We start from the raw sequence: 11,616 nt of genomic DNA, 5'->3' as shown, positions 1-11,616 counted from the left end.
CTGCCCGCCTCTGATTGGCTCTTTCGCTGCGGACAGCTGCTCCTTCTCCCTGCCTCACGGAGGGAGCCAATAGGGGCTGTGCGGCGCGGGGCGCGGTGGGCGATGGGAAGATGGCGGCCGGCAGCAGCGGCGGTCCGGGCGGTCCGTGCCGGCACCACGCGCAGCTCGGAGCCTGCGAGTCGCGCGCCAAGTACCGCGAGGGGTGGCGGCCGCGCGCCGTGAAGGTGGGGGGGGGGCGGGGGGGGCCGGGCCTGCGCTGGAGTCCCGCGGCTCCCGGGGACGGGAGGGAGGGAGGCTGTGGGCCTCGCCTGTTGCGCGGCAGGAGCTTCTCGTTACTGCAGCAGAACTGCGAGATTTGGGTATCTGTGTGTGCGCTTGGTGTACAACGAGCTGTAGCGGCACCTTCTAGGGCCAGCGTGAGAAAGGATCATAGAATCGCTAAGGTTGGAAAAGACCTTTAAGGTCATGACGTCCGACCCACGTCTATCTCCAGCTTCTTGTCAGGGAGTTGTAGAGAGCGTCTGTAGTAGCGTCTGTAGAGTATAAGGTCTCCCCTGAGCCACCTTTTTTCCCAGGCTGAGCCCGCCCAGCCCGCTCAGCTGCTCCTCATCAGAGCGGTGACCCAGAGCCTTCACCAGCTCCGTTGCCCTTCTCTGGACACGCTCCGGCACCTCAGTGTCTTGGGGAGAGGGGTCCTGACCTGAGCCCCGGATAGGAGGTGTGGTCTCACCAGTGCCGGAACAGTGGTCACTCTTGCACACATACAGAAGGCACATCTCTTTCGCTATCACCACCCTCCTGTAAAATTTCAAACCCTCCGTGCTTCATGAAGTCTCAAAGGTATTAAGTTCTTTTACTCTTCCAAGTGTACACGGTGGGGCAGAGGACAGAGAGCCTTTTGTGCATCCACAGAGGGACAATGGCCACCACAGGCATCCAGCCATCACTGGGCACTGGAGAATGAACGCAGGAGAAATAGTATGGATGTCCCAAGTGTGAAAAAATCCTCATTCAAATCTCTTTTTCCTGGACAAGAAAGAGGTAGAAGGACAAACCTGCCAAAAAAAAAAATCACATAGTGAAAGCATCAGGATCCTTCAGTCTCTTGTTCCAAAAAGAATGCAGGTGGGAGTATGCAGCTGCCACAAGAACAACTTATGTGACGTGTCGGTGGAGAGTTGTTTTTTATAGTGGAAGTTTGAGAGCTGATTTCCCGAGCAGTTCCCACTTTGTCCAGAATAGTCTTTTTTTTTTTTTTTTGAGGTGTGTACCTTATGCAGTCTAAATGTTTGTGGTTTGGGTTGGGTTTTTTTTAACAAACTCAGAATAAATTTCCTCTGATTTCAGGGAAGAGCTGCCTAGGTGCCTGTTGTGCATAGTGAGCCATTGAAAAGCTTTGGTTAGAGTCTGTTATGTGACCATCACTACACAAAGCAGAAGAAAATGGTTGGTTTGGTTTTTAACCTGCTGGGAGAAGACCTTGTTTCTCTCAGCATCCAGATTTTGTGTGTGTGTCTTTAAAACATGTGCTGTTGGATCACCATGGCAAGGAGACAGCTCTGCCACACACACAGGATCTGCCCCAGGGAATTGTGGGAATTGTTTTTTAACTCCCTGTGTGGGAAAAAGCACTTTGCTTCATCTGCACGACTTCTCTGCCTAACCCAGTGGTTTTTTCTGTATTTTGGCAGTTCCTCCTATGAACTGGTTACTAGCATGTCTTGCATGGAAGTTGGCCAGTGACTTAAGAGATTTTACTCAGCAACTGGCAGTAGTACTCTGACCTTGTGCAGAAAAGTCAAGTCTCATGTTTTACTGTTCTTGAGAAGCTTGAGCTCTTGCTCAGGGATGAAGAGGTCCCAAATAACCATGTGCTTACTGCCCTGCAAATCAGAGTACATAGGGGTTTTCAGCATCATGAGAGGATTTGGAGAACAACAGAAAACATGGAGAAATGCCTGCCTTTTGCAATAAAGCAAGAATGGGAACATTTTTGAATACTTTTTGTTTTTATTTTTTTTCAGGTTTACACTATCAACTTGGAATCTCGCTATTTACTGATACAAGGAGTTCCTGCATTAGGTGTTATGAAGGAATTAGTTGAACAATTTGCATTGTATGGTGCCATTGATGAGTATCATGCTCTAGATGAATATCCAGCAGAGCAATTTACTGAAGTGTATCTCATAAAATTCAAAAAACTGCAGTGTGCAAGGTATTGGACAGGGCAATATCTTTACAACTTCTGTACTTGAAATGTGTTAAGTTTCTAGAGAGTTGGAGTAAAACCCTCAGTTTTCCCAATACAATTTAATTCCCTTCAGGGTGGCCAAGAAAAAAATGGATGAACGAAGTTTCTTTGGTAGTTTGCTGCATGTGTGCTATGCTCCAGAATTTGAAACAGTCCAAGAAACTAGAGAGAAGTTGCAGGATAGAAGAAAGTACATAGCAAAAGCAACAAATCAAAGAGGTTTGTGTTTACATTTCCTATAAAATCTTAACATTCTTCAGGGGTGGGTGGGGTTTTGGCTAAAGTGCCCGTTAAAGAAAATGGTTTTTACCTACCTCTTTTAAAGATGCTGTAGTGGGTTGGTGCTGGCCAGGTGCCAGGCACCCACCAAAGCCGCTCACTCACCACCCCCCACAAACTGGACAGAGGAGAGAAAATTTAATGAAGGGTTCATGGGTTGAGATAAGGACCAGGAGAGAGATCGCTCGTCAAATACCATCGAGGGCAAAACAGGCTCTAATTAGAGATACAAAGTGAATTTATTGCTAACAAAATCAGAGCAGGATAATGAGAAGTAAAATAAGCCCATATAAACACCTTTCCCCCAGCCCTGCCTTCTTCCAGCTCTACCTCCTACCCCAGCAGCACAAGGAGACAGGGAATGAGGGTTATGGTCAGTTCATCACCCGTGGCTTCTCCCACTGCTCAGGGAGAGGAGTCCTTCCCCTGCTGCACCGTGGGGTCCCTCCCACGGGAGACAGTTCTTCTCAAACTTCTCGAACGTGACTTCATCTCACGAGCAACAGTTCCCTGTGACCTGCTGCGACACGAGTCCATCCCATGGGCAACAGTCCTCCCCAAACTGCTGCAGCATGGGTCACTCTTCCATGGGGTGCAGTCCTCCAAGGACAGGCTGCTCCAGCCTGGGAGCCCCATGCTCCAGCGTGGGGCTCCTCCACGGGCTGTGGGTGGGTCGCTGCATCCCCACGGCCCTCCATGGGCTGCAGGGGCACAGCTGCTTCGCCATGATCATCAGCATGGGCTGCAGGAAAACCTCAACTCTGGTGCCTGCAGCACCTCCTCCCCCTCCTTCTTCCCTGACCTTGGCACCTGCAGGGCTGTTTCTGTCATGTTCTTGCTCTGCTCTTCTCTGGCTGCAGTTACAACTCTGCAACCAGTTTTTGTTTATCTTCATAAATCTGTTCCCACAGAGGCATTACCACCATTTCTAATTGGCCCAGCCTTGGTCAGCAGCACATCCATCTTTGGAGCCACCACGGATTTGCTCTGCCAGATGCTGAGGAAGCTTCTAGCAGCTTCTCACAGAAGCCACCCCTGTAGCCCCCATGCTACAAAAAACCAGGCCATCCAAACCCAATACAGATGCATTTTAAGTATGTTTACAGGGAGACATCTCTCAGTATTTAGAGAAGTATATCCTTTTCAAAGTAATTTTTTAGCTTTGATTAAGACTAAAATAATGAAATGCTTAAGCTTTAATATTGAAGTATTTCCTTCACTTCTTGTTTTCTTTCAAACTGTTACCAGAAGTTTAAAGCCCTGGCAGGAAATTTGGGATCACATTTTCACCCTTGTTCCAGCCTCCTCAGGCATGCCAAAGGGACAGTTTTGGAAGGAAGATGGCTATATCAGAACCTTAAAAAAAATTTTCTCCAGCCCACATATTTGCACTGGGGGAATGTTAAGAATGGACTGTGTTTACAAAGGCTCCTGTACTGTAGAGTTCCCAGGCAACACTGAAGGCTGGGCAAGCTGAGGAATAAGCAAATTGCTGAGCACAAGCTTCTCCTTTCTTGTGCTTACATACTTGGGTATCATTACTCATTGCATAGGGATATTTAAAGCAAGTAAAGCCACTGATTTTTAACATCTAAACATCTGGGTTTTTTCAATGCTACAAACCAGCAAAGGCACTAGACTGGAAAACTGGTTTGAAACTTGAATTTGTTAAATTTCAAGCTTAAAAAAAAATCACAGAAAGGTAGCTGGGAATCAAATATCACTGATACTGTTTCTGCATTTATATTAAAGTTTTGTTCTTGGGTGTTAGAACTAATAATGACATGAAGTAGTGAGGGTGCTTTTTTTGTTGTTGTTTTAAAGATTGCTTTGTGTTGAAGAAAGTAGAGGGCCCTAAGAAGACAGCCTCAAAGAACTCTGAGCATGACTGTCCATGGAGTACATCAGAATCACATGTAGCCAGTAACTGGGATCCATCCTGCTTTACAAGTTCTCCTGGGGTATCCCACAACATGGCGTATCCATCTGGGAATCAGAATCAGAGCCTGTTAACATCCCCGCACTATGATAACAATTGTGCTGACATTTCTGCGTACTTTGGTCAAAACACATCTTTAACTCCAAATGTACATCCAGGAGGACACACTCCACCAGCTTCCTTAATGCAGCAAAGAATGGTTCCAGCTTACAATGGAATTGACAGGTTTATGCCTCGTACAACTCACCTGCAAGAACGTAAGAGGAAGAGAGAAGAAGGTAACAAGTTTTCCCTCATTGGAACAAGTGAGGACAATACTGAAGTTGTTATTGGTCCACAACTACCAGAAATACCTAAAGTGGATATGGATGATGAGTCTTTGAATACTTCAGCTACATTAATTCGAAATAAACTGAAAGAGGTATGGTTTCTTGAAGTTCTGATAGTTCAAACATAGGTGCTTGTTATCCATAAAAATAGTGACTTTCAGCTTTATTCAGCATTTACTCATTATTATCAGTTTATCTGCCACTTAAAGCTCTTACTATTTGACTCTTTCACAGTCTCAAATATAGCAGGGAATTCTATTCCAGACCTCTTACACTATACTTGAGAAAGTAAAAATGTCAGAGCATGATCTTAAATGATTTTTAGTAAACCACTTTTTTTTTTCCCCACATGTGGAGTCATGATAACTTTGCAGGTAGTCCTGCTGACTCTGCTGTGCTACTTGTATCTGGTTTCTGAAAGGAGAATAATGGAAGTCAGAGTTCAGTGTCATTATGCTTCAACATCTTATGCCATTAAAAGCTGTACAGAATCATTAATTCCATGCTGAGAAGCACGTGTTAAGCTATATAGCCTTTTATGGAGGATATTAAATCAATTAGCAGGTCAAACATTCCTGATAGAACATCTCATTTAAATTAAGATATGAAAAAACTCCCTTGACTATGACTAATTAGATTGATTTGAAAGTGCTTATTTTATAAGTAAGCACCACTTACATTAAATACATTTCTAAAATACATGTCAAAGTGCGCATTTCTGCTTTCCTTATCTTTCCTGAAATACCTGAGTTTAAAAAACACATTAAACCTTGCTTGAAAACACCTCTGGTAGGAAGAAGGGAAATGACATATGTAATGCTCTATCACTGAGCATATCTGAAATCAATTTATGTAGTTAAATACAAAAAAGGTAGTGCTAAGTCTTCTAAGTTTTACCTCTCTTGCGTTTAGTCATGCCTTTGGTGTTACTTGTTTCCTCTAGTCAGCAGGAAAATTCAATACAAGTGTGATGATAGTAATAAATCCCTCCCAATACTCAAATCTTGGAGATGTGGCCTTACTCTAAAATGAGCATAAAAAAAGTAATGGTTACAGGTTACTAAATTTTTTCCCCTCCAATTTAGGTAGCAGATTCTGTTTCAACATCATCTGTGGAAAAGCCAGAGAGCAGCTCACCCAAACCACCTGTAAAGCAGAGAAGAAGAATATAGATACTGCTGGCAGCATCTTCCATCAGTCCTTTTGTAAAGAATATAGTTTAAAATACTTATTTTTTTATGTAAAAAATAAAACTTCCTTTATACCATATTTCCCAGTGATTCACTGTTAAAAATTGTATCAATTTGTTACTTGGAATGAAGAAACCAATGTACTGTATTGTTGTTGCAGTGTTGTCCTGTGTACCTCATATTGTTAAATATTTCGTAACTCACAGAAGGACTCTAGGTAGAGTTACAGAAGTAAATTCTATTTATTCAATAGCTTTTACAGCAAAGGAATACTGAAACACAGGAGCAACTTGAAGCTATTACTGTTTTTACTAGATCACGAAGAATGGTGAAGACGAAGACCCCTTTTAACAGTATTCAACAATGGAGTTGCAACTTGGAGTTACTATTTAGGAGTTTGCCCGGAAAATTTTCTGCTCAAATGACATACTGCTCTGTTAAAAAAAAAAAAAAAAAAAAAAAAAAAGAGGAAAAAAGTTAATTTTCAATTAACTAAAGGATTTCTATTTAGTCAGAAAAGGTACTGAACTGAAAGGTACTGAACTGAAATCTGTATGCAATGAAGACAATCTCTTGCTTTTTAGCTTAGAAAAGGTAAATCTGTAGCATTAATGGTGTCATCACTGGCAGACCAGTCAGAACATTCTAAGTTACAGCTGAAGGGGAAATTAAAATTTTAACTGCTCAGCAGTAGGAATTATGACCAAGGAATGATCTGGCATGGAGGGCAAGAAGGCCCAGCTGCAGCATGAGATAAAGTGGATGGAATGCTAGAGACTGGGATGACAATGTAAAGGACTGAAATTTCCCTTGGTGATGAGATTAGTATCTGCAGCATTGTGTTGCAATAAACCTGGAGTGGGAGTGCTCAGGGGCCACCTTTGGGCAGCAGAACTGGCACTGAGAGGATGAACCCAACACTGGCCTAAGATGCCCCATGCTGACATTCACAGGATTGGTGCAAGTGTCTAAGGAACTGGCTTGTGTAGTTTTTTTTGAACTCCAGGTTAACGTACCTTTATGTCTGGCAAACACGGTCCAAAGGCTTCTAAGAGAAGGTTTTCATCTCTGACTGCTTTTTCAAAGTCTGTAAAAGAAAGCTTGCCATCGTGATCATGGTCCTACAAAAGGAAGGGAACACTTCAGCAAAGGGTTATTACTTGTAGTTTTGTTTAACAGGTCTTTAAAGAACATGGATTCTATTTTTAGTTTGATTTGCAAATTGGGGATCATCAGTTTCTGCTCAGAAAAGATTTATATGACTTGCCTCTACCTAAGGCAAAAGGGTGGGGTTGAAAAGTTGAAAAGATAGGCTTAAATAAAAGTTGGGATGCAAGATCTGGTTTTAAGTGAACATTTTTGACCACCACAAAAGTACGGGAGAGTATATATCTTGATTTGATTAAGACATTGACAGACAGTCCCTGGCTCATCTGATATTCTAGATTAAGCACTGTAAAACAAGCTTCACAATAACCTTGAGTTTACTATTCTTATCGAATACATAAACTGGATAAAGACGTTTCATGATCAATTGATAAAACACAAAGATATTTAAAGATGAAGCTACTGCAGATGCCCGTACTGATGGAATAAATGCAGTTTACACTTTTGAATTTTCTACTTCTGACTGGGTTTTTGCTTTGACTGGGCATGCACATATACACATGCTAGTTTATACATAAAGTTTATAGCACATTCATGTACTAAATTAATAGTTTCGTATGAGAATACTGGACTGGGACTCATTGGATTGGGATTATATTTCTGGCGCTCCTCAGGAGACTTGCAGAATCCCACTGTAAAACAGACACCATATTTTGTTACCTCACAGAAACGTTTTAAGTATTGGTTAGTGCATGTTTGAAAGACACTCAAGTATCACAATAAGTACTTGCCATTTTCTTCAGTGCTATCTCTACCAAGTCCTTAATTCCCTCATCAGGCTCTTCATCTGCTGATTGTATGAGAAGGCTGTTTTTCAGCATTTGAAACATTTCCTCTCTCGAAATGTATCCATCACCATTCAGGTCATAAACTTGAAAACAGTCTTTTGAAATACAAATAAATTTCAAGTTGATTACAAACTATAATCACATACCATTAAAGCTGTTACCTATATATAGAAATGTGAATTGTATGTTGTACAGCATTATCAACTGAGCCAAATTTATCATACATGTGCTGAAACACTCCTGGCAAATATTTCTGACAAGACAACACGGTGCATCACTACCCACCAGCATCTTTTATAGTGCTTACAGCAGGAATGCCTATTTTACTGTTTGTAGTTGTACTGACACACTGAATTACACCCTGGGCACACAACCTAATGCTGCAACATCCCTGACCACTTCCAGATGAATTGATATAGTGTAGTAGGGACGGCTAAAGCTGCAACCTGGGAACTATGGAAAAAACATGCTGTCATTCTCCTTTTTCTATTGTGATTTTTTTTGCCCCACATGCCTTCTTTTTTTCCCTGCTGCTTAAGATTCTAGACTTCTTGCTATTTTTTCTCCTCCATCTTTCTCTATTATTATTGTGGAGGTTCTCATTACCATCTTACAGTTTTTCTATCTATGCTTTAAAGCTGAAGAACTGCTGGAGTTAATGGAACTGCTGCTGTGTCCCCACTAGGCCAGTAAATGAATGTTCGCACTAGTCTTGATTGGCCTGAGACTGCTAATTAGCCAAAACCATGCTAGAAATACATCTGCTTCTTTCTAATTTTGTGTGTGAATACAAAAACGTATTTTGGCAAAACTGTACGCTGTAGAACAAACTTCAGTTCAAATGCAAGACTTTGGAAGCAACAAAATAAGGTGGTGGCTGTGGTAACAGCAGTTTACACAGAAAAAAACTGTCTCAGAGAAGCCATTTCAGAACTCAGTTGCATTAAACTATACAGAAGAAAACTTTTCAATTACCAAGTACTTTATAAGAGTAACTACTAAATTCTAACAAAAGCAATGTGTTATTTGTCGTGAATTCAATCATTACTACTAAATATCAGCACACAGATCAATCTTACATTTTATCTTCTCATCCAGTGTCCCCCGAAGTAACACCTCTAAGCCTTCCACCCATTCCACCACAGTGATGCAGCCATCGTTGTCTCTATCAAAAATGCTGAACACTAGGAAGTGTATCAGATAAATTTATTTAATAGGGAAACACAAAAAAAGGATGTTTTCTTTAATCAAATAAAATTATAAATTATCTTTTTTCTTATGATGTTTGTCTGCTTTCACCAAGGTATGATTACCCTTTTTGACTCTAAGATGTAACAATAAAAGGGATTCTGCCTTTCAGTTTATTGATCTTCCACTCCAGAATCCTGCCTGCTAAGACATTTTGTTTGATCCGTTGCCTTCCTGACTTAAACAACTACAGGAAGTATGCTTCCATCCAGATGTAAAGCAAACAAACCAATATCCCTTAAAATAAGGGATAATTCTGCATACAGATTAATTAATTTAAATTACTAGCTTTTGTCTCAGAAAGTCTTGGAGAAAGTAATCTTAGAAACAATATATATTAAATACACAAAGAAAAATAACCTCCTGTCATATAACAAAATATTTTTCTTTTCCCTTCCCTAAGCAACTTTCAATCTCACAGCTTCACTATTCATACAGCCTGTAATACAGTATTTCAAATTCCAGATGGAACTCAAACCATTGACTAGCACCTATAATAATTTGTATTTTAGAATATTAATTAGTAAGTTGGCTGAAGGAACACCTCTTCATGCAGAGCCAAGCATTTTTTACTTAGAAGACAATAGGTTTGCTTTTGCAAACTGAAATCAACCCCTTTGCATGTAAACATTAAAATAATTTTTAAGAATGTATAAGGTAATGTAAGGTATCTTCCAAGATACACTTGACTTGCTCCATAAAATTTCAACAAGTTTTTCTTTTATGGCATGTAAATAGCTCTCCTGCTAGAGAGATGGAGAAAGCTGAACCAAGGGGTGGCTCTTGGCAGCCCAAGACTTAAACAGCAGACTCATGCCTGCTCTGCATACTCCTCTGGACACCTCTACATCAGAGATCATTCCTTCAACTCTCCCAGTGACCGTAAACGTGTCCCTCGTTACCAATCTGTGAAATCACTATATTTTCAACGAGTTATTTGGCTCCTTACTCTCATTTCCTTGTACTATCTGCCCAGCCCCTTCAATGCTGTTCACAGAGCCTCTATTCCCAAAGTCACCGGCTGTAATAGAACGCCTTACTGGGACTTCCAAGCCTGAGCTAGAGCTGTCCCCCATCAGCGACCGCAGCTCCCGGTGGAACCACCGGAGAAAAGAGGAAAGTGCCACAACGCTGCCCTCTTCTGTCACGACACTACAGCGACTGCGATAGAAACAGCCACAGGGCAGCACAACTGCCTCTGGCTGGTCTGCCTCGAAATAGAGCGTGAACTCTCCTGAACTAAGGAAAAACTATTCCGCATAAAGAAAGAAAAGATGTCATTTTCTCAACAGCCCCTGAGCGTAACTCCTCCTTTGCTGTCCTGGCCGGGATGAGACGGCGCTGTTTGGTACGGACGCACTCATGAGGTCGGCAGCGTAATCCCAACCCCTTCCGTGGCGTTCAGAGCTGTGTCCGCCTCACCTCGGTCCAACACCACGTCATCCGTCATGCCAAAGGCGCTGTGCAGGGTGTCTCGGAACACGACGCGGTTAAAGCCGACCCCAGCAAAGTCGCTTCTGGCCTTGGCCACCAGCGTGTCGAAGAGATTGACCAGACATTCCACTTCGCTTTTGTTAACTGTCCGGCCCAAACACAAGGAAACAGGTTGTAAGTCATACTGGTGAAACACGAGGCAAGCACAGGCATACACCAGGGTCGTGACAGCGATCCCCCCCGCCCCACCCGCTGTTCCCACGGGGGCGCCGGGAAAGTGCCTCCCGTCGGAGGCGAACAGGGCCACAGGCGATGAGAATGGCCACAACGGGGGGCGGCCGGGCGGCGGCAGCGCGGCTCCTGCGGTCCGGGGGAGACTCACAGTGCTTGGAGGATCGGGTCAGCGAGTCCACCAGCAGCTTCACCCCCTTCCTGCTCATGGCGGCCGGGAGCCGGTCCCGCCGCCGCTGCCCTGGCAACGCGGGGGGGGCGGCCGCGGCCTCGCGGTGCCGCTGGGCCGCACGGGCGGGTCGTACGTAAACACACGCAGGCAAAACAAAGATCAAGTCTTAACACGCATTTTAAAAAACTGCAGCTGTAAAAACTAAAATAACTGCATTTCACTAAAAATACTTCTGGGGGGAAAAAAAGAACTAAAAGTTAAATACAACATACAATAAATAGTGCTTGTTCATCGGCTGTCAGAAGGCAAAAATATATTAAATCACTCTTACTCCGACACTGCTCGTTTTCTACTTTGTCCCTCTGCTGAAACTTGGAATGTGGGTGTAGGTACCACGCAAGACCCGACATCGGCGTGGGCACATCGGGAAAGCTGAGACCAGCCCCCCACCTTTCCTTCAGGAAAAAGGCGATGTAAGAGGAGACTCAACGTATTTGTTAAGCTACTGCAAACTGAACCACTTCCCTTTCAGTACCAAAGCAGCTTTGTAGTGAACTGACAAAGCCCGTAAGCCCTTAAGCAGTTACA

General features: G+C 43.1%; 2 protein-coding genes across 4 annotated transcripts; one reads left to right on the top strand and one right to left on the bottom strand.

Annotated features, from left to right (window-relative positions):
- The first annotated feature begins 76 nt into the window (after window positions 1-76).
- On the top strand, window positions 77-6,067 carry RBM48 (RNA binding motif protein 48). Of its 2 annotated transcripts, none has more exons than XM_042044291.1 (5): window positions 77-224; window positions 2,025-2,215; window positions 2,325-2,470; window positions 4,355-4,890; window positions 5,884-6,067. In XM_042044291.1, the coding sequence occupies exons 1-5, from the start codon at window positions 111-113 to the stop codon at window positions 5,968-5,970; spliced, it is 1,074 nt and encodes a 357-aa protein (XP_041900225.1). In that variant the 5' UTR covers window positions 77-110; the 3' UTR covers window positions 5,971-6,067. The 2 variants fall into 2 exon arrangements, with proteins under 2 accessions (XP_041900225.1, XP_041900226.1); XM_042044292.1 differs by lacking the exon at window positions 77-224 and adding an exon at window positions 290-840.
- Window positions 6,068-6,206: 139 nt separating this feature from the next.
- On the bottom strand, window positions 6,207-11,604 carry EFCAB1 (EF-hand calcium binding domain 1). Of its 2 annotated transcripts, none has more exons than XM_042044295.1 (6): window positions 11,008-11,604; window positions 10,614-10,769; window positions 9,023-9,127; window positions 7,887-8,038; window positions 7,005-7,109; window positions 6,207-6,422 (listed from the first exon to the last, which is right to left on the bottom strand). In XM_042044295.1, exons 1-6 carry the CDS (start codon window positions 11,063-11,065, stop codon window positions 6,378-6,380), a joined length of 621 nt encoding a protein of 206 aa, XP_041900229.1. In that variant the 5' UTR covers window positions 11,066-11,604; the 3' UTR covers window positions 6,207-6,377. The 2 variants fall into 2 exon arrangements, with proteins under 2 accessions (XP_041900229.1, XP_041900231.1); XM_042044297.1 differs by having other exon boundaries at window positions 6,410-6,422; window positions 7,005-7,075.
- Between the last annotated feature and the right edge of the window lie 12 nt (window positions 11,605-11,616).

Source organism: Corvus kubaryi, unplaced genomic scaffold (genome assembly GCF_017639235.1).
Source record: "Corvus kubaryi isolate FWS band 111438036 unplaced genomic scaffold, C.kubaryi_AGA036_p1.0 37398, whole genome shotgun sequence".
Classification (NCBI taxonomy): Eukaryota; Metazoa; Chordata; class Aves; order Passeriformes; family Corvidae; genus Corvus; species Corvus kubaryi.
This window is presented reverse-complemented; position numbering and strand designations above follow the sequence as displayed.